This window comes from Eleginops maclovinus, chromosome 9 (assembly GCF_036324505.1).
Source record: "Eleginops maclovinus isolate JMC-PN-2008 ecotype Puerto Natales chromosome 9, JC_Emac_rtc_rv5, whole genome shotgun sequence".
Taxonomy (NCBI): domain Eukaryota; kingdom Metazoa; phylum Chordata; class Actinopteri; order Perciformes; family Eleginopidae; genus Eleginops; species Eleginops maclovinus.
The window spans coordinates 19,709,282-19,734,176 of NC_086357.1; the positions used below are offsets into that span (position 1 = coordinate 19,709,282).

A 24,895-nucleotide genomic window follows, 5' to 3' on the forward strand; every position below is an offset into this window, starting at 1 on the left:
TCTGACACAGATATATAAAACTATTTGTGTTTATTATAAAAAACAGTGCAGAAATGAATCTATATCTCTTCTGTGATAGTCAGTTTTAAACAGTACACATAATCATTGCGGCACCCGACTACGAGGGAGTGCTCATGCACCACCGGGGATGAAAACAGCTCCCCGGGAAGGGTGAAGGAGGCCAGCATTCGCCCCTCTTCTCCATCCAGGATCCACACTGTGCCATCTGTGGAGGCCAGAGCCACCAGACTCCCCCTCCTGCCTTCCACAGAGCCATCAAACACACACGGACTGCAGTACACCTTCCCTGTGGTCTGGAAAGTCCAAATTAAAGAGCCGTCTGCAGCGTTCAGACAGTACAGGCAACCGTCATGTGATCCACACAGAACCCTCTGATGGTCCGGTGTGACGCACGGAGAGGAGAAGACGGGTCCTTTTGTTAAAAACTGCCAAACCTGCAGAGAAGCACACATTGTTAAATAACTTATGCCAACTATGCAACAATTACAATCCTTAGAATGGATAGTAAAGGTTTTATAAGTGCGGTTTTAGGGGGTATATTTTCAGTCTATAGTGGTTTTTGAAAAATGGACAATTTCAGTAAAATTAGTTTAAGTGACCACTATATGAATATAATACTGCTTTACCTTGGGGAACTAAACCAAATATCTATGCTCTCTTTAAAGCATACAGATTGAAAAAATAACCTTTAATTTGCAAACCACAGGGTTATAAAATGTCAGTTTTTGTCAAAAAGTGTGTTGGATTTAAAGATTCTAAAGTGTTCTATTAACTGATATTAATCTTTGGTAGGTCGACATTTCTTAAAGAGGTGCTAATTTGATCGATAATAATAATAATAACTTATTTGTATCGCATTTTTGATAACGCTCCATTTAATGTTGCGGTCAATGATGACAAGCCCATTTAAAATCTATCCCTTAGGATTTCAGTCCTGCCTACACCCATGGTCACTGGTAGTGTACAACATGTTACATGGGGAGAAATACATAAGTGTTAGTTTCCTCACCAGAGTCCCTGTGCTGCTGAAGCAGCAGATGTTTCCATCCACCGAGCCGATCACCACGTTTCCAGAGGAGGCGTTTGGTGATGAGAAGAAAGGGATGTCTCTACAGTACGACCACAGGACGTCTCCACTATCCTGGAACAGCAAAAACACATATCATTAAATGTTTCAAAATGTCCTTCACTGAACAAAATTACGAAACAGTTTCCTGAAGTTTGTCATTATCTTTACTCACAGGGTTAAGACAGAGGAGATGACCTCCCAGTGAAGCCACATACAGCTGCCTGAGTGTCAAGTGGAGGCAGGGGGAGGAAAACACAGCTCCCCCCCTACAGTGACGCCTCCAAACACACTGCTGAACCTAAAATATAACATACGTTTAACTAAGTTTATCTTCAATACAATTAAAAGTACATGCTTTTACTTTTTAGATATTCCCAGAGAGTTTTAAACTAACAATTAAAACAAAACAGTTGATCCTCTCAGATATTTATTAGCTGTAAACCACCTCCCTAACCGGAAAGAGCATGAAACAAGACACTGGCCACAAAACATTAAAAGCTTCCAACCTTTGGGTCCAGGGCGTAAACGTGGCCATCATGTGAGCCCACGATCACCAGACCTGTGAGGGGGTCCACAGCAGGACAGCTCTTCACAGCATCTCCGGTCTTAAACATCCACCGTGTCTGTCCAGATGCAGTGCACAGGAAATACACAAAGCCATCATAGCAACCTGAGAAAATCCATTAAAAATATTAAAGAATTTTAACTTAGACAGAGGTTTTCACACAATATTCTGAGAGCCGGTACCGACCTATAACCACCAGGCTCCCGCAGTGAGACACTGCAGCCGAAGCTTCGATTCTGTCCCCGAGGACTCGCTCCCACAGGAGGCTCCCGGTGGTCAGGTCTAAAGCCTGGATCCTGTGAGAATGGGAGCCGATGAACACTGTTGTTTTGCCCTTGCCTGATCTTGGATCTGTTTTCTGTTGTACTTGAAGCACAGGGGACGCATCCACACATCTGCCTGTGTCTGAGGACCAGCTCAGACTGAGGCCCCGAATATCCCCTCTGCCTCTAGCACTCAAATCTTTTTCTCCAAGTGCTTCAGTCTGGATGTTTTTATTTGCTTCTGGATTTCTGATTTCTATAACCTCCCCTGCTCGTCTAATAACTTTAAAAGCCTGTGTCTCCCCCTGTGGTCTTTCTACTGCTCTAGACTCTGTGCGCTCTCTCTTTGCTTCCACCACAGAGGGAGCTTCAGCGTGTCGTTTCTTGGCCTCAGATGTTTGTGACCTGCTCTCCTCAAGTGGCGGCAGCAGTGTTATTCTCTGAACATGGCGCAGTACGTCAGAGAAGGTTCCGTCAAGAATCACCTCCAAAAGCTCCAGTGAGGTCACTCCGAAAGCAGTGAGGATGTCTTCACAGAGGTGCAGCGCCTTCAGAGAATCTCCTCCACTCAACATGAAGTTAGATTTCTCGTCGATAGTCGGTTCTTCGGGAAGACCTAGAGTTTCCTGTCGATAGGTAGTTGAGTTTACACAAATGCAACCTGTGGTATGTAAGACTTGCATCCTCTCTAAAAAGCTGCTCATATATCCTTAGAGGAGAACCATTCGTGACTCACAAAAACTACCAGGATGGATATATTTATATTATTTTCTACATTTACCGAGTTAAATATTTTTACCAACTTTGGTACAGATAAAAACAACTAAATACCAATTTGTTTTCAGAATGTTAAACCTTTAGTGCCACTGTGTTAAGATTACTGTTGTTCCTTTTAAAATAAAAACTAATTATAATACATCGGCAATAACCCCTAATTGAAAACAGGAAAATTGCATATTTTTTCTAAAAGGGTAAACATGAGATAATGGCTCAATCTGGTAGAAAATTGCACAAATTTTGAAGCCGGGTCAATATATTGAAAGCCTAGTATAATAAAATGTGTCATTTTATGTTTTAATTGAATTGTGATAAAAAGTGGTTTTGTGTCTATACAGTTCATTACTAAATTATTATAGATTAAGGCTTAGGTTGAACTTCTAAAAAAGAAATTACACACACTATAACCAAAATGTATGCCATGTGCATTAATGTGGTGAAAAGGAAAAAAATAATTAAGGAAAAATGTTGCTCAAGGGTTCAATTGGAGTTATGTCATACCTGCCACAAGGACTGCAAGCTTTGCCTGAGTTTGGCAACATCTCCCCGTGAAGACTCTAAACACTTTCTCTGTCTTTGGTATATTTTCATAAGTGCCTCCATATCGACTTTTCCTGTGATAAAACAAACAGGATAACTGAATCAGTGATGCGTTATTATCCTTGTGCTCTGCAGTGACTGTGAGTTTAATGCTCACCATGACTGGTCAGGCACAAGTCTGGTACCAGCACCAGCGTGTCAGGAATGCTGTGAGATGGCAGCAGCAGAGACAGCTGGTTCAGGATGAGTCTGCTCAGATCTCCATCTGCGCCACCCGTCTCCCCCTGGTGGTGATTCACAGCAGAGGGGCGGTCTTCCTGAAGCTCGGCCAAGGCAGAGGGTGTTTGTTCTGCAGGCTTCTGTGCAGATGTGAGCGGAGAAGCTTCTTTCTGGTCTCCAGATGTGGATGCAACCACAAAAGCGAGCAGTCGGGTGGTTTCAAACAGTCCCACAGCAGAGGCCTCCACCTGAGGCAGACTCAATATGAGCTGGAGAAGTGCAGGAAAAACATTAAATCCTCGCCAGTTCTTCTCATGAACAGTTACACAACTTGCTATGTTTACAGTCAGATCACACCCCCTTACTTCAAACCACAAACAAAGTGGCCATAGATTTAAGAAGATGCTGTGTTCATTCATGTACAAATACTTTACTGAGGTACCGACCCACTTTATAATTTCTTATCATATTTGGTTTTAATTACATTTTAAAGTATCTTTTTGCCTTTGATATGAGTATTTTGTTATTGCCCAGTGGCCGATTTTCTACATTAACTAAAATCTTTGAGAACGATATATGACACTAAACACGAATGAATTATATAATTCTAGAAAATGTTTTTTTGGACGATACAATACATATATAAAAAACATCTTACTTGTTGCAAGCTGTCCAAGTTCACTCGTTTTCCGTGGCGCTTAATAATCCTGTCTCTCCGTCCCAGGTAGTACAGCTGTGTGTCCTTAACATTCACCCAGTCTCCTGTGGCTCTCATCGTCCCAGGAACGACCGTCTGCTCATCATCCAGGAGACACACCCTGTCCTCTCCACCTGCACCAGGGATCATAAAGAGTTATGTTTCTGTTTATTCAGAGGAATAAAATGTACATGTTTGTCAATGAGATATTTTATACCTATGAACACCTGTCCTTCACCCTCGGTAACAACGCAGTCATGTTCATCTCTTACTTCCACCATTGTGTCCATCAAAGGAGTCCCAATAGGCACAAAGGGCGGCACGCTGGAAGGCATGTATTGTTAAATCAAATGACTACATGTGGACTCAATAAATACTTTTAAACAGGGTACACTTACGGGTTGCTAGACTGCAATAGAGACTCTGGTATTTTGTAACAGCTGGCCCAGCAGGACACCTCTGTAATGCCGTAGATATTGTAGATGTGTGTTTTGTTGTCCTTGTGCCTCCAGTTCCTCAGCAGAGCAGGCGAGGGGCAGGTTTCTCCACCCAGAGCCAACACGCGCAGAGAGGAACCGGATGAGAAGACTTCATGTTTTAGGATATGGTGCCCAAAGCGGCAGAGCAGTGTTGGTGTGACCTGCAGAAACAAAAATGCATTATAGAGACCAGAAAGTAATTCTAAACAAATATCAGTTTCATCACACTTGCCTGCAGGACAGTCGTCTTGTGATCCTTGAACAGCAGCCGAGCAAGTCGTCTGGGCATTTTCTTAATCACAGACGGGATAATGAGGAGCTGAGCCCCGGCTGATAAGGCCAGGAAAATATCCACCACAGAGGGGTCAAAGGTAAGAGGTGAGGCGAGAAGAACCACATCATGTGCACTCATCTGAAACAAAGATCTGCGCCAAGAGAGCAACTTTTAATATAGATCAAAATAACAATGTTTAAGAGATCAATGAAGAGATAAATACCCACTTCAGATCCAGTATATTGGGGAGTATACACTTGTGTGGCACCCTCACAATCTTCGGCAGGCCAGTTGTTCCAGATGTGTGTAGAACATACGCCAGGTCTCGGTAGGCAGCCTCCTTTAACCCTGCAGCTGGAGCAGAACAGAGACCAGCCCCGTCCAATGTCTGAGCTCCGGTTTGTTTTGGTCGAGGTTGGTGCTCAGTGACTGGCAGCCGTTTGATTCGTGTCAGGGTTAATTTGAACTTTTGCAACTCTGCAAACACCTCCACAGATATGTGTCCAGCGAGAGCTGCCTGGAAATGCTTGACAGGAGGGGGGAAAAAATGGATTGATTGACTTTTCATACAACAAGAACCACAACCGATCATAAATGTAAATGTTTATATATAATAGAGATAACTAAAGTGTATATGCCAAGAAAGGGATTTACATGAAACGGCAATGTTTAGGTTTTAAGATACCATTTGCACTTAATTGAAAGCACTGGCTTTAGGAGTTTGGTCCAATATCCACCATGTTCTAAGCTTCTTGGTATCTGGCATAAAGATATTTGGTCTGCCTACCCTGATCTTTAGAGGAACAATATTGCTGTTGTATTAAGATCATTATCAAGTGTTTGCACAGCACAACACAACACAACACAACACAACACAACACAACACAAGTCATTATCACGATTGTTGTATTCATGTTCATATTAATTAAATATTAAGTATTTTACCTGCAGCATGTCTGACTTCACAGCACAGTACTTGAGACCACACTGGCCCATGACTCTGGCAGAAACAAGCCCTGGAGCATCCGGGTCTAGCGGGACATAGGCAGCAGGAGTCTGCAGGATCCTGGCAAACAACATAAAACAATATATAATTTATCTGACGTTCATCTCAGAATTCTGCTTTTATTCTCAGTATTCTGACTTTTTATCAGAATACTGAGCTTAAGGTCAGAATTTTAACAGAGAAATTCTCATTTGGCCAATATCTTTTTCCGTACATTACACATATGACATGTTACAGAGATTCCTGGACAGTTTATGCTACAAACTCAAACAAGTGATTTTTGAAAGGGAGTAACTTAATCAATGAACTCACCCCAGAATCCAGACAGGAATGAACAAATCATCACAACAATACAGCCCAATCACTCCGTTATTAGAAGAGCAGTTTTTTTGTAGAACAAGAGAAAGTTCCAAAGAGAGATCCACCAGATCTCTGTACAGCAGCACAGACACCGAGCCGCTGTCATATTTCACTGCTGGCCGGTCTGGGTGCAGAGAGGCAGCGGCGGAGACCATCTGCTGCAGCGTCCGTGCAGCCATACTGAAGAGACCTTCAATAAATACACTCACATGTTCTGTTAGGGTCGATGTGGTAAAGACAAATATCTAAAACCCATATTGTTATTCATAAATTGTTCAGTTCAAGTAAATGCGGTTTTGTTTTGAATGAAGAGGCAGACTTGGGAACGTGTTATTGTTTGTCGCGTGGTGATGACGTCAGGGCAAGGACAGTTTCAAATGTTTCTGTTTTTGTCGTTCGTCCCAGCATGGATATTTTCACTTATAATGGTTTCTTATAACACCACTATTTAAACATTAAATGTAAACTTTTTGATGCTTCAACAAATAAAGTCGGGTATATGTTGTGTATTTCGGAGAGTTTGATCAGAATCAGAATAAATGATATATGAAGGAACTGTATTCATCCATGTGGGGGAATTAAGCTACAAACATCCCCTCCAACATATAATTTATACAAACATTATGTAACTCTGCAAAACTAAATAAATAAAAGGTTTCTCCATAACGTTCAAATATATCATTAAAAAAAACGTTTTCGGTAAGCGTCATTTCCTAGCAACAGTGAAGCCCACTCTGTCCAATCACCGGTCTCCATTTCGGGGATAAAGAATTTTGAATTTCAAAGCGCTTTTTTTTCATCAGCTACCTTGCTGGCTGCTTTCACTACTCATCAAGATCAAGAAAACCGACTTTTAAATCAACATGGAATTTTGTTTGGAACGAAAGTTCTCTGTCAATGAACTTAAATACAAAATGCGTCTGACACAAATCATAGACAAGGTACCGATGGTTACGTTACTGTTAGCATGAAGTAGCATAGCTAACGTTAGCTTGAACTAACGTTAACGCTAAACTTCAGAGATAAATTATGAAAATATTATGAGTTTACTTAACGTTCCCTCTGCAATTGCTTTCAACAGTATTCGAATATGGGAGACCAGGATGCGATGGAGGAGGTGGAACTCGACAATTCAAAAAGCAGTAGTAAGTCGCCTAAACAGTTATTTACTTCATGTTATAACATTGTGTTTTCATGCTAGAGTTTACAACAGAAACTATTGTTACAGCACAGCGTTGGTGACTTTTGTTACGCCAAAAGCAGTTGACATAAGCTACATTTTACAGGTAATATTTATCATAAACGCATTTAATTATTAGTTCTGTAAAGTAATTAAGCACATTTACGTACTGTAAATAAGTAGAATTTTGAGATATGTGTACTTGATTATTTCCATTTTTGCTACTTTGTACTTCTACTCAACTACGTATATTTAATACCTATAGTTAGTTTGCAGATTTGGATAAATAATGTGAAATATATAAACACTTTAATAAGACTTAAGTTACACCTGGAGTAAATTCACAACTACCCTGCAGTATACCGCAAGTAGCTGCATTTTTTGAGAGAGAGAGAGAGAAAAAAAAATATATATATATATAAATATATATATAAATAAAATGCCATGTCGCTTGGTCTCATTGTGTATCTTCTTTGTCTTGACTCCTTGCAGGTCGATGCTACATCAACTGGTCAAAAATACAGCTCAACAAGCTGGAATCAAAGGTTTGGGTCGCTTTGAGCATACTCTGCACACATGACACAAAATACAATCATCTGATTTAGGAGGCAATTTATCCACTGCTGTCAAAATGCAAGTCATCAATGAATTCAGATATTAAATGTATATCTACAGCTTTAATAATGAAACACTTATCTTCACCTCAGAGCATGGCAGATTTGAGAGAGGAGCCAGAACGCTGTAAGTTTCCATAACTAAAATGTTAATCGCTATTGAGAGACTTTATCAATTGTATATTTATTCATCTGATTGCTTTCATATTTCTTCCCCCACAGCCAAGGACATTACAGGAAACACTCAGGTAAATGCACCTCTGTGTTTATTGTAACAGTTCATTCTTGAATATATTAGTGTTTTTAATGTTTTGTTTATTTTATTTTCAACAGTTAGACTCCACAAATCAAGATTGCAGGGCTGATGACTGTGCTGCCTTCAGTTCCATTTCACTATTGTCTTTGGAAGATGATGGTAAGAGTAAGAAGGCAATGGGCAATTTTTTTAAACAAACCATGGCAGCTAGAAATTGTGGAAAAACTTGACTTTTTCTTTTACAAAGTTGTATAAACCCTGCAATTAAAAATTATCTAATTTCTGTCATTGATTCTTTTTTTCATCCTTAAGGAGTGGTTAGCAATGAAACGACTCACCTGACTGCGATCTCATTGGATGAGATTCAGAGAAACATGACTCTGACAGAGTTCCAGCCTGAGGACCAAGATGAGGAGCTGGAAATGACCCTGAAGACTCATGGCAGTTCTTTGATGGAGCTGTACCCCGGCATGATCAGCCGATTAGGGGAGGCCTGCCGTCGACAGAAGGTCTCTGAGGCCGCTATCTCTGTGCTGAGGAGGTACCGCAGATGGCGTCAGCAGTCAAACCGAAGCAATCTAAACAAAACCTTCAATGTCACGCTGAAACACACCAACAGAAAACCTAAAAACATGACCAACCAGACACTGCTCGAGGATAACAGTCCTGTGAAGAGGCAGTTAATGGTTACTAAAACTACCCCTCAGCCTCCCTTGCAGATGGTTAACAAAATTCAGGATTGGCAAGCCCAGCTGCAGTCTCCTGAGAAGGTGACAAAAGAGCCGAACATTGTCGTGATGGACTTTGATTGCTTTGAGACTTCAGTGCAAACAGCGACCTCGCTGAACGAGACCTTCATTGTGTCTGAAGCATCCCAGCTGGAGAAACAACCTTCCACTTACACGCACAGTGCTTCAAGTCCTATATCCTGCTATCCTGCTGCAAGAAAATCCCTGGACACATCTCTCAGGTCTTATAGGCATTCTCTTTCAGACACCCCCTCCGTCAAAGAGAGAGTGGACATCTACGGCTCTCCTGTCAGGAAGAATTCCTCCACTTACACGTTCAGTCCTTCACGACCTTGCTATCCTGCAGCAAGATCATCCCTGGACACATCTCTCAGGTCTAGAAGGCATTCTCTTTCTGCAAACCTGCCGCAGACTAATGACTGCTCTGTGTATGCACCGGACACCTCCCCTGTAAAAGAGAGACTGGACGTCTACAGCTCTCCTGTCAGGAAGAGTTCCTCCACTTACACGTTCAGTCCTTCACGACCTTGCTATCCTGCTGCAAGATCATCCCTGGACACATCTCTCAGGTCTAGAAGGCATTCTCTTTCTGCAAACCTGCCGCAGACTAATGACTGCTCTGTGTATGCACCGGACACCTCCCCTGTAAAAGAGAGACTGGACGTCTACAGCTCTCCTGTCAGGAAGAGTTCCTCCACTTACACGTTCAGTCCTTCACGACCTTGCTATCCTGCAGCAAGATCATCCCTGGACACATCTCTCAGGTCTAGAAGGCATTCTCTTTCTGCAAACCTGCCGCAGACTAATGACTGCTCTGTGTATGCACCGGACACCTCCCCTATAAAAGAGAGACTGGACGTCTACAGCTCTCCTGTCAGGAAGAGTTCCTCCACTTACACGTTCAGTCCTTCACGACCTTGCTATCCCGCTGCAAGATCATCCCTTGACACATCTCTCAGGTCTAGAAGGCATTCTCTTTCTGCAAACCTGCTGCAGACTAATGACTGCTCTTCGTATGCACCGGACACCTCCCCTATAAAAGAGAGACTGGACGTCTACAGCTCTCCTGTCAGGAAGAGTTCCTCCACTTACACATTCAGTCCTTCACGACCTTGCTATCCCGCTGCAAGATCATCCCTGGACACATCTCTTAGGTCTAGAAGGCATTCTCTTTCTGCAAACCTGCTGCAGACTAATGACTGCTCTTCGTATGCACCGGACACCTCCCCTATAAAAGAGAGACTGGACGTCTACAGCTCTCCTGTCAGGAAGAGTTCCTCCACTTACACGTTCAGTCCTTCACGACCTTGCTATCCCGCTGCAAGATCATCCCTGGACACATCTCTCAGGTCTAGAAGGCATTCTCTTTCTGCAAACCTGCTGCAGACTAATGACTGCTCTTCGTATGCACCGGACACCTCCCCTATAAAAGAGAGACTGGACGTCTACAGCTCTCCTGTCAGGAAGAGTTCCTTACAGGCCACTATGGTGACTGGCCTCAGGTCACCACATGTCTTTTCCAGAAGCCCCAGAAGAACCTCTGTGGAAAGCTTTTCCAGTGAGCCTATAAGGCCCAGATTAATGTCCACCCCGCCAAAAAAGCCAACTGTGCCACTGAGGATGCTTCACTCTCAAGACCTCCATCTTTCCCCCCACCAGCAGCTGCGTTCGCCTCAGTTAGCCTCAGCACCAGAGAGTCGCAACAGGATCTGGCCACGCCTTTTCCGCGACTCGACACTCACTCCCCAAAAAGAGTTTGATGAGGACTTTCTAAAGGCCTATCACAAGTTTGTCTGCCAGAACACGTCCTCTTTGATGAGTGGGATTTCCTGCTACCTCTGTGCGGGAAGCGCTGAGGCCAGAAAAGGCTCATCTTCCTCGGCTCTGGCAGCTCTCGCCCTGTCGCCGCACCGCTCACTCCTGAGGAAACGCAACAGGGAATTGAATTTGGACCACCAGCCCCAGTCGAAACGCTTAAGGGAGGAGTACTGCCAGTCCTCCCCTGGGTCCCAACGGCACAGGAAAGAGCTTCTGAGGCGCCGTCTCTCTACGTATGATATGAGCAGTCCCATGACGGCGTCTCCTATAGCTCTACTAAACCCAGCATGTTTCAAAGAATCACTACCTAACTGCTCTCCGCAAAAGCACATCAGGATGCCTGAATGAGTCCGTGCCGCCATTTGTCTGCAGCAGATTTTTCTGTCATGGGTGAGCCTCCTTTATAAAACACAATATTATACTGCAGGATACTTTATTTATGTCCTGTCTAATGTTCAAATGGAGCCATTGTATTAACTTTACTCATTATTAGGCTTTTTTAAAACAGGAATTTATCGTGAGAACAGAAGAGCCACTGGCTGCTCTCCCAGTTGATTATAATGAACTCTATACATTTGTTTTCTATGCAAGCCCATTTCTGATTTGAATTATTTTGAGAAAAACTTGTCATTATTTGAGATACCATGGAATGGATTTTTTCAGGAACAAGTTTCTCATGATGTAAAGACACTTAAAAGTCCCCTACCAAACAGATTGTAGCATGCCATAAACCCCTCTGTTTTCAAAAGTGCTCTCCTGTGTCTGTAGCTCTAAATGCAAATGAGCCTCCGCTCCCCACTGCGAAGGGTTTGGTTTGAATAAACTAACTGGTACAGATTGGATTACCTGCTTCGAGCGTTCAGTTCTCAATACCCTCTTTTCTATCAATGTTTTGCAGAATAAAGTGCTGAAGGGATTACTGCGGCCTGCCATCTGAACAAGGAAAACCCATTTTGTCTTGTAACAATTGTCAGCGGGAAAGTATTGGGCAGACAGTTGCTGATAAATATTGGTGAAAAGAAAACAAGTGGTCACTAAAGCTTGAAGCATCTTTCGGTCAGCTGGAACGGTGCAAGTCCAGGATATTGAATCAGTAAGATGCATCTATTGCATTTAATATTTGAAGCCATCATCTTTGCTTATGTTTCATACAAAAACTGTCAAAGCTATTCTTATTATTGTGATTATTACTCTTAGATGAAATGTTTTGCATTTTGTGCATTTTAATCTAAATTAATGCATTGTTTTTTAATTCTGTTTTTACAATAAAGATTCTTTGATTTGCAGTTATGTTTATTAAACTTTTCCATTATATTCATGCAAGTTAACACAAAAATATCAAACAGTCAGCCTGAAAAAGAAAAGAGCATAATGGTTAATTTATGCAAAGGGGAAAAGTGAAATGTAAAATAAAGACAAGTTTTCTATTTTGGTCTCGAGCCTTGTGCGCTTTTTTTGTTAAACTAGTATAAAGACTTTTACGAAAATACATGGAATCTTTCAAAAACAGATAAATTCAGCATTGTGTTGCAAGACGTGCTCCTATAGTCACAGCATAGCGCCACGAGGATGCAGTAAACAGACTACGCTGCAGCAAGGAGAGACTCAGTAGTGGAGTTAATCAAAAGTAACATTTTCAACATAAGGAAGATTTCAGATGTGCAGAAGTGGTGTTGTATGAGCTACTTCAGCCAGTATGTAACAGAACAAAGCCGTTTCATGCAGTCATGTGTTTTTGCTTGCTTTAAAGCCACCAGACTACATTGACAACAGGTTTTAGGTGTTTTGAATACCTTTGGCTGCTGTCCCTGTTCACATCAGTACATTTCATTTTCCAAGTTCTGGGTATGCTGAATGCTGGCAGGAAATTCACAAACCATGTTTAAGTAACTCATACAATCTCACCTCAAAACATCCCAATTATTGCTGGAGATGACAGCATCTAAGCAGGACAATGATACTCTGGAGAAAGACTACCCCGTTTGTAATACATCTTTTAGTGTCCCATAAAGTGGTATTCAAATCCTGGACCACTTCTCCAGTCCACAGAGAACATTTCATTTACATGCATCTGCAGTGGGATCTGCTGCTGTAGCTCGCCGTCATGGCGTTACCACTCCAACTCCACCGGGTATTTCCCAGTCAGACAGGCAGTGCAGTGGCCCACTCTCTTGCCGGACGTGTTGCTGGTGGTGATCATCTCGTCCTTCTCCTTCAGGGAGGCGATTCCCTCTTGAACGGCTGACACCAGGCCCTCCACGGTAAGATACTTAACACTGGCAGCACCTACACAGACAGACAGTATTTATGAGAAGAACTAAAGATACAACGAGGCAGTAAAGATCAAGTGGGAACATGTCACAACAACTTCAAAATGTGATGTCCTGTATTCAAAACCTTAAGTATTATCAGCAAAGTTTAAGTGAAGGTACTGATTGGGCAGTTGTATGTTCCCTGTCAGTGCTTGAATATTATACATGATGCTTTTGGAATAATATTTCTGCAGCTAGTTTTGTGTCACTTATGTAGGATCGCTTTTCAACACAGAACGACACTTCAACTAGGAATGGCAGGAATTCTGTTCTGAAATGTGTGGAACTAATACTGAAGTACAGTACTTTTACAAATCTACTTGATTACTTTCTACATCCGTAGAATAATTTGGTTTTGATACAAAAAGTTTGTCAAAGACGCTACTATTTTAATTGTACAACATTGTCAGACACTGTATGAGTTTTATTAGTTCTTACCAATATATCCGGCAATGTCCTGAAACTCGGGCCTGTTAGCGATGAGCTCCTCCTTGGTGGGAATATTGATGCCCATGTAGCAGGGGTATCTGATCGGCGGGGAGGCAACCCTGATGTGAACCTGTCAGTGACACAATGAAAAGGTCAGACTTTTGCCCGTTGAGTTATTTGGAAGATCCCCTTTAACTTCACCAGAAAGGTTTAAACTCCATGTGCATTTCTTGTGTTGGGTTTTAAATGTTCTTCTTTGAATCATTGTCATGCCAAAAGCATTGAGTGTGTCATATCAGCATACAGGAGTGTGTGACATCGTAAGTCAACAAACCTCAGTTGCACCGGCTTCCTTCAGCAGTTTTATGATGGGGGAGATGGTGTTGCCCCTCACAATGGAGTCGTCAATGAGCACCACCCGCTTCCCAGCGAAATTATCGGTCAAAGCCCCAAACTTCTTGGCAACTCCTAGCTGCCTCAAGCGGGTATTTGGTTGAATAAACGTTCTCCCGACATAGCGGTTCTTACACAGAACCTCTATGTATGGCAGCCCAGACTGTGAGAGGAGGAAAAGAAAAGTAACAAAATGTTGTCAGGACATATGTAAATCAGGAGGTGGGTGTGTTAGAGCATTTCTTTACAGAGTTTGAGCAGACAGCTTGTAGACAGACCTGCTGAGCGTAGCCCAGTGCGGCAGGGGTTGCGGACTCTGGCACAGTGCTGACCACGTCTGCGTCTGTTGGAGCCTCGATGGCTAACTGCCGACCACAGCGCTGTCTGACAGTGTACACCATCTGCCCTGCAGCACAGAGGTAGGAAATACTGAGGATGCAACACTTCATACAAACTAATTATTCCTGTAACTAACAGAAGCATTATGCAAAAGGCCTCGTTTTTCATAAAACATTGAAGTTACACCTACCAAATTGTATATTGTTTTAAATACCGTAATCAGAATCTGTGTTTTATTTAGCCTTTGATATTCTGTTTAGGTACAGTGTTACTTGCAGCTAATTTAATCAGTTGCATTGTTTTATGTGTAATCTGTTTTGAGATGGCACAGATATTTCTAATACATGTCTTATATATGTTTTACGCTTGTGTTGTTCTTTCACATAACTAACAAAAAAGTTTGAAAAATGTCAATCTTTTTTTTTTGGAGGTCAGCATATTCTCTATATTTTAAGAATGAAAAACAAATGAGAACTTGAGCTATAAATAATGGTCCATAACAAATATTCAAACCTTCAAAAATAGAGTCCGGTCTGGCAAAGTAAACATATTCAAATATGCAGAAGGCGGGGGGGTCTCCCTCAGGGCGCGGGACGACACTCAGAGACTTGACTCCGTGTTTGGATATCTGCACTATCTCTCCTGGTAAGACCTCTCTGTAATACCTGAGAACCAGAAAAGGACATAGTCACAACCCTTCTCTTATAATGCAGAAGAAATCACATGTGAGGCAAGAACTGACTTGGCCCCTATGGACTGGAAGCTGCAGGACTCTGATGACACAACCCAGCCCTCAGTGTCCTCCTCTCCCGCACCTGACCACAGACAAACAATGGTGTTAATCATCCACAAGCTTACACATCCGACCTCTGACAAAATGCTCTGAGCACTGGTAAGCTTGAGATGTCTTGTGTTTATCAGTAGGTAGTGGTTAGGGTCTTTTAAGGACAAACATGGCGGTGTGTCTGTTGTGACGGTCATACCTGAAGTGTGCAGTTTAGAGACAGGAACAACCCGTCCAATGCAGAGGGGGCGATTTCCGTAAGGGTCACGCACCGCATAGATAACATCTTTGTACATCACCAGCAGTGAGTACGATGTAGGGGTCTCCGTCATCAGATTTTTAATTCTAGAAAACAAAACAAAAGAAACTGGTATTTATAATCAGGGATACTTGTTTTTGTTGCATTAAATCCAGCATTGAGTCCAAACACTGACCTGGCGACCCAGTTCGGAGCGTCACGCTCCTCCATAGGTGGAGTCAGTGCCAGCAGCTGGGTGATGAGCTCACTGTCTGAGCTGGTGGAGAGGCCCACACCATGACGCATTACCTACACAGCACATTTACAATAATTGATTGAGACAAAAATATATAGATTCGGACAATACTGTTCAAAAGTTTTTATTTGAAGCAGCTAAGGCCTATTTTCCTTGCTTTTATTTATTCATGTTTTAAATAAAGTTATAATACATGCAATCATTTTACTTTGGGGACCTAGGAAGGGCCATTGATAGACACCAGGTTAAGTGAGGTAAAGGGGCAATCCTCACCTTTCTGCGCAGGGCCAGAGCATTAACCAGCTCTCCATTGTGTGCTACTGCAATCTTGCCATGCAGTGTATCCACCACAAAGGGCTGGCAGTTCTGCAGCTCTGAGAACCCAGTAGTTGAATAGCGTGTGTGACAAATACCGAGGTTACCAGAGCGCAGTTTCAGGAGAGCCTCTGGAGGAAAAGCAGTGCTCACTAATCCCATTCCCTAAGAAAAGAAAAACAAGGAATTGGCGAGATGTTTTCCCTAACACCACAACAGACCATAAAGACAAAGACATAAGACATACTTTTATTAATCCCTTACAGGGAAATTACAAATAGAAAGTGTTTTGAAGTAGAAAGTAGAAAACCAGGTCACAATCTTGATAGACAAACCAGCACAGCCATAAACAACCAACAAGGTCAAAATCTGGTTTTATTGCCAAGTAGGGTAACACAAAGTATATTATGGTGCTCACATAAACACAGCAAGAGAAATTAAAATGTAAAACAAGAGAAATAACTGTAATTTTGTGTACATATTTGTGACGTTTATTTATGCAGCATCTTTAATGAAAAGTAGCTTTAATGTTTCCTGCTTTAAAAAGAAAAAGTGAGTTCAACTCAAGCTGTGCCGGTTTCTTTTCAAGCTTCTCATCATAAACAACGTTACCTTGTGGGCCGTGTATGTAGGCGGACTGGCTCCATTACTTGTGACAAACCCAGGCACTTTCCTGACCCCTGAGTAGGCACAAACAATCACATGTAGAATTTAAAAACTGTAAATCAGTTTCACAATGAATGATCTCTCTGTGAAAACATGAATAAACAGGTTCAATTATCAACCTGAATATGAGCCTTGAGGCAAAACAAACTGCTTTTTTTTACAAGGCAAAATAAAGCAGGAGTGAGTAACAGAGAAAACAGAAAGGTCTGCGTCTCAGCTGTGGAGATGCCATATACGGAGAGCCGCCTTGCTGCAGATTCAGCCTATATACCAAGCTGCTTCTCGGATTACAGTTGGTCCCGCCCCCTCGGCACACAGCTTAAGCCAGTGGTGAGGCAGCTTTTCAGCATGGAGGCGTTGCTTTCAGGCTTAACCGCCTGGTTGCCTGGGGAACCGGGCAGCAGAGACAGACGGATTGGGGAAAAGAAAGCGTTTCCAGGTCAGCTCAAACATGGAGAGAGGAGCAGAGAGACAAAGAGGAGGTGATAGGGAGGTGGCAGAGGAAAAAGGCTCGGTGGAGAGGCAGTGGGGGGAGACAGAGGTTTTGGCTCTCATGTCAGTCTGGGACGAGGTGGGAGCTCAGCACGTAGCTGAGAGCAGAGCCACATTTGAGCTGATTTCAGAGCGTCTGAGGAGGCTCAGTGTTGTGCGCAGTTGGTGGGAGTGTCAGGCCAAGTGCAGGAGCCTGGGACTTCAGAGCAGGAAGCCAGACGCAGCAGCAGGCACCTCAGCAAACTACAGCCCGGGAGTGGATGCAAGGCCAGAGGACAGCTGGGAGGAAGAGGTGGAAGATGTGGGTAATCAAAGAGGAATCTACCATCCCTCAGTCACTATCCCAATACAGGAAGGTAAATGTAGGTTCAACTCAACCGAAGCGCAGATGTGATAAGGACAAATACCAATGCTTCACTTTATTTAATTTATTTATAAATCAACTGACGGATCAACAAGCACGTCAGTCAAACTTTTGCCTGCTCCAAAAACGTAAAAGTTAGATTAAAATACAACTTTTGTTATAAACTTGTTTCTAAATCAAAATTGAGTCAAAAACAACAGTTTGTGCATGTGTGTACAGGTATCAACCAATCCAGTCTAATCCAACGAACTCCTTACACTGCAAGTGTGGCTGAAGAGGGCGGCCGCCACTGGACGGACGATGAGGTGCGTGCACTGCTGTGCGTCTGGGCTGACCGGCACATTCGGGAGCGCTTGAAGTGCACGCTACGCAACAAATCCATCTTCCAAGAGATGGCTCGACAGATGCAGAGAAACTTCGGGGTGGTACGCAACTGGAAGCAATGTCGAACTAAATACAAGAACTTGAAATATGATTACAAGACTGCTAAAACCGCTCACGCTGTTGGAGGCAGCAGCACAGGAGGCCCGGGGAAATACATGAAGTTCTTTGATGAGGTGGAGGCAATTCTACTGGACCGGGGACTGGAAAACGGGACCATGGAGATGCAGAAGAGGTTGTACGAGGGAGAAATAGGAGCAGAGAAGCAACAGACACCGGCCTCAGAAAGTGAAGTTGTGATTGAAATTGATGATGGTATGTATTCAGTAAGCAGTGTATGGTGGTTATGTATTTGAGGCTAAAAGAACACTAATTTTCTCTAATCCCTTTATTTTCAGATGAAAACAGTGATGATTATGATATTGATGGAGACATGGAAGCAAGATGGAGAGGAACAGGTATGCCAAGTGAATAACCGGAGCAGTTAAGAGTCAATTTAATCTTTTCTTTCTTTAAATCGTTTTCTATTCCCTCCAGATGCCCATCTTACACTCACAGATCCATCCAGTTCTGACCAGTTCCACGTGGTCACGGTGTCGGACACGGGCCGAAACTGGAGCGACCAGGAGGTGCGAGCGCTGATTCAAGTCTGGTCCGATGAGCATGTGTGCAAACAGTTGGAGAGCTCGACTAGAAAGAGAGACATCTTTGTCCAGATCTCCAACAGGTTAATGCAGCAAGGCATTGAGCGTGACTGGAAGCAGTGCCACACCAAGTACAAAAACCTCAAGTACCTTTACCGATCCCTTCAGAGAGGGAAGAGTGAAGAAGCTGACCCAAGGCGCCTTATGAGGTTCTACGATGAGGTGGATGCCATTATGAACCGCACAAGTGATGGCTCATCACATGATGACACAGGAGCTGCTGACCACCAGGCAGAATCAGACAGACTCACAAGGTCGGGGGTCCATGAGGAGAACAATCATGTAGATGAATATTTTAGAAAGATGAACGCAGTGACCACAATGGCAGGAGGAACTGAGGACCGAACACGTGGTTCTGATTCTTTCTCATCTATGCGCCTCGATGTGACACCAAACAATGAAGAACTGAGGCTTGATGCAGTCCAGGAGCTTCGCTTGGATCAACAGCACAGATTAATGAGTGAGCCCAATATCATTAATGATTCATGTTTAGTGTCCAGATGTTTGATCTAAACAATTCACATGTAGCGTTCTACTATCAATTACCACACACACATCACTAAACCTACAGAAGCAGAGATTCACAGCAGCGAAAAACATTTCAGCTTTGATTTGACTTTACATATCTTATGTATGATCGCCCAATCTTCAAACAAATAGGGACATTTATTTAAAGGGTTGGACTACTCAAATTGCAGGGAAACATTTTTGCACAGACCTAGTGACTTGAGTAATTTTATTTTTCGATAAAATTGCAAGTAGTAGGTGAGGAAAAGAAATATTAGCAATGCCTAATCAAAAACAACTGTCTGCATGGCTATTTGTCTTTATCTTATCTTAAAATTATTTAGATGAATTGTGAATAAACAACCCTTTCGAAAAGCTCATTAAAAAAAGAGTTTGTTTTGCTAGTGAAGAATGTCCTGTTGTCTTGCAACTGAGAATGTTTGTTGTTTGCAGGCTCTTGTGAAACCCGGGTAAAGAAAGAGGTTATCTTTTCAGCAAACAGAAGAATGAAGAGGAGAGCTGTGGATCAAGGTTTGAAATGCGCCTCCCTCTTTAAATCACTTTGAATGTCACATGATGTCCACAATTCACAGAGGTCTTTGTATTTCTGATTGGATCACATGATTTGCCATGGAGCCGCTAATTCAATTATAGATGAGGGCACTTTAGTAACTGCTGACAGGACGCACAACTCATGATGGCGTCAGACCAAAAGAAACAGAAACATTGCTCGTCTATGAGAATGTTAAATGTTGTATTAGCAATACTTTTTAACAAATAACAGCATCCATGTAATGCAAGAATAATGTGATTTGCGTGTGTTTCTTTTTTCAGACCTCACACTCCAAACTCCAGTAAAAAAACGGGTCACTGGCTGTGGGAACATGGAGGCTGAATGTAAAGAAGAGCAGGATCACATCCCGATAATGAAGATCAATTCAGTGTGTTCAATAGTCTCACCCGAGCCATCCCCACCATCAGAGGTAATGCCTGCTAAACATGTGAAGGTAAATAAATAAATGATTCTTTAACACGCTATAGGAGTGTAGAAAAGCCACGATGCTAAAGAGCTGTGAGAAAATCTGATTATACAGATTATTTCTGGTTTATAGGAGGGACTGTGTGTCATTCTATAAAGCTGCAACCTCTTGTTAATTGTTTAGTTTTAAATAGAGGAAATTATATTAAGAACTAATTGCTTTAGTAATTTTTCAAGCAATGATGCCAAGCCAAACATATCAAATGTGATAATCGGTTGCTTTTCTGTCATAAGTAACCAAATATAGTTGTTTTGACTGGTCATGTTTTTTCTCCTAAAATCACATTTATATACAATAAATTCAACAACAGATACGTTAATAAGTTATTTGCACATTTCCACATCCTTTAATATCTGAGTGATTCTGTTACCCAATATTTAGTTTGTGAATAACTTTATGACACTTGGGGGAATGTAACTCCATATAGTAGATATTACTGATTACTTTGGCTAAGTTTACTGAAGTAAGGTTTTGCCTTTTACCTGTTGTGGGGAATCTTCAGTGTGGTTTTGAAAAAAGCCTATTTTTACTTCAAATTATACATGTTTTTAGGCGTACTCCCTTCTTCTATCATTATGATGTTTATTTACACTTTGCTGTAGCCTACATGCTTCTATTTTGTTTTCTTACTTTATATGGACTTATTTTCGTTTTTTAAAGTAAAGGATCTTAAAGCTTCTTCCATCCCGTTTAAGTTGAACTTCAAGCCGTTTTCTTTTCAGCTCGACTAACAGAAACTGTTTCTAGCACCTATAATTAAAACATTATAGACTTAATAGCTCAAAAGTGGTTTTGCTAATCCATTATTTTCACAATACATGAGGAAGTTACACACACACCTTTCTGTAGCTTACCTGTGCTGTAGCGCCACCAGTCCCAGAGTTAAGACCTGAGCCACCTCCAGCTGCGTGGGCCACTCTCCCGCCGCCACACAGCCGAAAACCCCACACTCCTCCCCGATACCGTTCTCTTCAAACTCCATCAGGCCTGTGTGAGAGTCGGTCCTCCGGTAACCGTGTTGTTGTCAAGTCTCGTGCGTTTTCCTACACCAGTTCTGAGAGCATTGAGCGAACACGTGTGTCGATGTTTGTTAAAGCGACATGAACTCAGCTGACATCGTTGAGGTGGAATCACGAGTTGGAAAAAACACCTTTGAGACAAGTTAATCACTTGGTGCAGTTTTAGCAGATGAACCATGCAACAGTAGCTGATAGAAGATAAAGTAATACGCGATGTATCAAGCACACGCGGAAACACACGTGGCGTTCACATTGACTGCAACAAACTCATCTAATTGATCGATTTTGTCGAGTGGTGGATTGTTCTCTCTTGAGAATGTTTTGTGATAAAAAACTATCTCCTTGTCAAAGAGAAAACGGGGGCTGTTCAGTTGATAAACTCCCAAAACTTCTACTCGCAAATATTTGGGCTTAGAGCATCTTCCCCCCACGTGTTGAGCAATGCGCTGCTGTGATTGGGTGTCATGATAAGCAAAGGGATGCGATTGGTTATCACAGCACGTACTTCCCTTCTTCTTCTGCCCGCACTCCTCTTTCTGCCTCTTCATCTTGCAACTTTCAGAAGTTGAGTGTCAGTTTTCATTTTGTGTTTTCAGGACATTTGGTTGTTGAAGAACAATACCATGGCCTCCGCCTCAGGTACAGTGCAACGATCAATGCATATTGGAAGGATTTAGTTAAATGCGCAGTGATCTAATTTGGGCTTTTTCTTTTTTTTTTGTGTGTGTGCGTGTGTGTGTTTTACAGAGTTGAAGATCGGCAAGAAGCTAAATGAGGGAAAGACAAAGCAGATTTTTGAGTTTGAGGACGAGTCCGGACTGGTTCTGGTTCAGTCCAAAGACCAGATCACTGCTGGGAATGCCGTGAGGAAAGACCAGATGGAGGGAAAGGCTGCCATCGCTAACAAAACTACCAGCTCTGTGTTCAAGCTGCTGCAGGATTCTGGTAAGGACAAGTTTATTGGAGTTGGGAGCTCCATTCAAAAAGTACTCTTCTGCTGCCGAGTGTGGAGCAGTTGTGTCATAACGTTATTCACCCTGAGGCAAATTTTTCCACATGTTAAGAAATATATTTTTTTAATAATAGTGAGTGTGTTTAATCCAGAAGGGCATACTAGCTATATGATTAATGAATATATTCACTTTTGTAAGTTCTCCCTCAAATATTTCCCTCACAAATTCCCATTTTTAGATTTAAAAAATATATATAAACGATCCCCTCCCCCTTACAACAAACACAGATCTCGTGTCACAACTGACAACTTTGATGTGTATTGGCCATGTTTGACGTTTGGTAAAAAAAAGAAAAATCCAAAATGACCCACGACCTCGCTTTAATTCAACACTAATTGTGTAAGTGTTCCCAACATGCCACTCATGAATGTGGTAAAGGTTGTCTTGTGACTTGGATAATTCACCAGAACGTGACCAAATCACATTTAACATTTGATTAGGGACATGACAAAAACTCTTTAAGGTACTGGTGTTTCATCTTTTTCTTTTACAAATCAACAATAAATGGTAAAATTATGACTTAGCTTTCTTCACAGCTCTTGACACAAATAGGAGGTTTGGCTGTGTAATATTCTGAAGCTGATTTTAATATCAACTCTTTCTTCCAGGCATTAAGACTGCCTTTGTAAGGAAGCACTCAGACACAGCGTTCATTGCAACCCACTGTGAGATGATTCCCATTGAGTGGGTATGTCGCAGAGTGGCAACAGGATCCTTCCTCAAGAGAAACCCAGGAGTAAAGGAAGGCTACCGCTTCTCCCCCCTGAAGATGGAGATGTTCTTCAAAGTGAGTCTGTGAATTCATTCAGCCTGCCCCCAATGTGCTTCTTATGTGCTGTGTCTCTACTAATTGTGTCCATATGTCAAAAAGCATCCAGTTTTATGTAAAATGTTCTTTCTGCCATAGGATGATGCCGCCAATGACCCTCAGTGGTCAGAGGAGCAGCTGCTGGAGGCGAAATTCTCTCTGGCTGGGCTCACTATTGGTCAGTGCGAGGTGGACATCATGAATCGCAGCACTGTGGCCATCTTTGAGATTTTGGAGAAGTCCTGGGCCACTCAGAACTGCACACTGGTGGATATGAAGGTATGCAGTGCAGCGCTGCCCTCTGCTGCTTATTCTGATTTTCTAGCGTGAACCCCGACTACTGAACCTTTTGTAACTGCTTCACAATTGGGGTTTATCTTTATTCTTTACAGATCGAGTTTGGCGTGAATGTGAAGACTCAGGAGATTGTCCTTGCTGATGTGATCGACAATGATTCATGGAGGCTGTGGCCGGCTGGAGATCGGAGCCAGCAGAAGGATAAGCAGGTCAGGCCTTCTCTTTGGTCTTAATTATTTCATTTTGACGCTTTTATGACTTTATATAAAGGCTAAAATTGAGTTTTCCCATATTCCTAGGTTTACCGAGACCTGAAAGAAGTTACCCCTGAGGCGATGCAGGTGGTGAAGAGAAACTTTGAGTGGGTCTCCGAGAGAGTCATGGTAGGCTTAACATTCAATCAACTGTGTTATCAGGAGTCTTTTGTTTACTTTGTTTACAGTCTTTAATCAACCTAGTATAACATATTTAAACAAAGTTGAGGCTGGGACAACAAGGATTATACACCCAGCTAGTCCACTACCAGTTGTCCTATTTGGCATTTTGCTGATCGAATCGTCAATATTTAAGTTTGCTGCCCATAGTGATCCATACTGTAGAAATCTCACTCAATAATGGCTTTGCATGGAGCTAAGAGGTGCTGTGCTGTGTCTCTAGCTCCTGCTGGAGCCCCAGGCCAGCGGCAGGGTGGTGGTTTTGATGGGCTCCACCTCAGACCTGGCTCACTGTGAAAAAATCAGGAAGGCCTGCAGCTCCTACGGGATCCCCTGCATCCTGAGAGTCACATCGGCACACAAAGGTCCGGATGAGACACTCCGCATCAAAGCTGAATATGAAGGTGTGTATTCTTTCGTTTATCTTTTTTAATTTTTTAATGTGGTCTTTATTTGCCTGTCATATCATAATGTCTGTATGCTTTTCTTCAGGTGATGGCGTACCCACCGTGTTTGTGGCTGTGGCTGGCAGAAGTAACGGCCTCGGCCCAGTGATGTCTGGAAACACTGCGTACCCCGTCATCAACTGCCCTCCTCTCACTCCAGACTGGGGTGCCCAAGATGTCTGGTCGTCCCTGCGTATGCCAAGTGGTGAGTATGGCTCTTCCAGTTTGTCCACATGTTGGTTAATTCATTTTAACCAATCCCCTCCTCCTGCAGGTCTTGGCTGCTCGACCATCCTCTCCCCTGAGGCCGCAGCTCAGTTTGCTGCGCAGATTTTCGGGTTGACCGATCACCTGGTGTGGTGCAAGCTAAGGGCCTCCATGCTCAACACCTGGGTGTCTCTCAAGCTGGCTGACAAGAAGTTACAGGCCTGCAGCCTCTGAAAGGCTCAAGACCCCTTTCACCCTTGTGTTGTCTTTTTAGGCTCCACTTTGTCACTGATGTGTCTTTGTTTACCATGAAAAGCCACTAACGGTAAATTAAGTCTACCTAATTTCTCAAACGCATAAATCATTCCATTAAAGAAAGCTTCTTAATTAAAAGTTGTGTGGTTATTTAATCCCGTTCAGACCCTCGTTTTTCAGCCAAGAAAAAGCTAAATTTCTCCACAGTAACTTGGTAAACGATTTATACTTACACATTTTGTTCACTTGTTTGCTTTCTAGTAGAGGGTTAGATGAGAACATTAATGTCATTTAAATTGGAAGCTACTG

The 24,895-nt window shown here is 42.5% G+C and overlaps 4 protein-coding genes across 7 annotated transcripts; 2 read left to right on the plus strand and 2 right to left on the minus strand.

The window, feature by feature from the left end:
* Nucleotides 1-13: 13 nt before the first annotated feature.
* On the minus strand, nt 14-6,625 carry aasdh (aminoadipate-semialdehyde dehydrogenase). Its single transcript, XM_063890661.1, has 14 exons — nt 6,223-6,625; nt 5,850-5,970; nt 5,132-5,430; nt 4,863-5,055; nt 4,550-4,791; nt 4,369-4,475; nt 4,113-4,285; nt 3,393-3,723; nt 3,197-3,309; nt 1,842-2,544; nt 1,597-1,760; nt 1,263-1,388; nt 1,031-1,162; nt 14-455 (listed from the first exon to the last, which is right to left on the minus strand). Exons 1-14 carry the CDS (start codon nt 6,447-6,449, stop codon nt 60-62), a joined length of 3,327 nt encoding a protein of 1,108 aa, XP_063746731.1. The 5' UTR covers nt 6,450-6,625; the 3' UTR covers nt 14-59.
* A 421-nt stretch (nt 6,626-7,046) lies between these two features.
* On the plus strand, nt 7,047-12,319 carry si:dkeyp-117h8.4 (uncharacterized protein LOC572032 homolog). Of its 2 annotated transcripts, XM_063891252.1 has the most exons (9): nt 7,047-7,211; nt 7,352-7,415; nt 7,499-7,556; nt 7,943-7,995; nt 8,158-8,191; nt 8,287-8,312; nt 8,398-8,479; nt 8,633-11,277; nt 11,786-12,319. In XM_063891252.1, exons 5-8 carry the CDS (start codon nt 8,161-8,163, stop codon nt 11,233-11,235), a joined length of 2,742 nt encoding a protein of 913 aa, XP_063747322.1. In that variant the 5' UTR covers nt 7,047-7,211; nt 7,352-7,415; nt 7,499-7,556; nt 7,943-7,995; nt 8,158-8,160; the 3' UTR covers nt 11,236-11,277; nt 11,786-12,319. The 2 variants fall into 2 exon arrangements, with proteins under 2 accessions (XP_063747322.1, XP_063747320.1); XM_063891250.1 differs by lacking the exon at nt 7,499-7,556.
* A 273-nt stretch (nt 12,320-12,592) lies between these two features.
* Nucleotides 12,593-21,570, minus strand: ppat (phosphoribosyl pyrophosphate amidotransferase). The gene is given in 12 exon segments (XM_063891253.1): nt 12,593-13,173; nt 13,638-13,758; nt 13,963-14,184; nt 14,300-14,427; nt 14,874-15,025; nt 15,103-15,175; nt 15,344-15,489; nt 15,579-15,691; nt 15,912-16,118; nt 16,566-16,616; nt 16,618-16,633; nt 20,962-21,570. Coding segments are annotated over 12 exon segments (1,533 nt in total). The 5' UTR covers nt 21,090-21,570; the 3' UTR covers nt 12,593-12,997.
* On the plus strand, nt 17,004-24,724 carry paics (phosphoribosylaminoimidazole carboxylase, phosphoribosylaminoimidazole succinocarboxamide synthetase). 3 transcript variants are annotated; one of them, XM_063891247.1, is made up of 15 exons: nt 17,004-17,473; nt 17,695-18,171; nt 18,255-18,314; nt 18,394-19,020; nt 19,521-19,598; nt 19,902-20,074; nt 21,723-21,765; nt 21,874-22,071; nt 22,748-22,926; nt 23,047-23,226; nt 23,340-23,453; nt 23,544-23,627; nt 23,902-24,082; nt 24,171-24,329; nt 24,399-24,724. In XM_063891247.1, the coding sequence occupies exons 1-15, from the start codon at nt 17,071-17,073 to the stop codon at nt 24,563-24,565; spliced, it is 3,123 nt and encodes a 1,040-aa protein (XP_063747317.1). In that variant the 5' UTR covers nt 17,004-17,070; the 3' UTR covers nt 24,566-24,724. The 3 variants fall into 3 exon arrangements, with proteins under 3 accessions (XP_063747317.1, XP_063747319.1, XP_063747318.1); XM_063891249.1 differs by having other exon boundaries at nt 17,005-17,473; nt 19,902-20,050; XM_063891248.1 differs by having other exon boundaries at nt 17,005-17,467.
* The last annotated feature ends 171 nt before the right edge of the window (nt 24,725-24,895 follow it).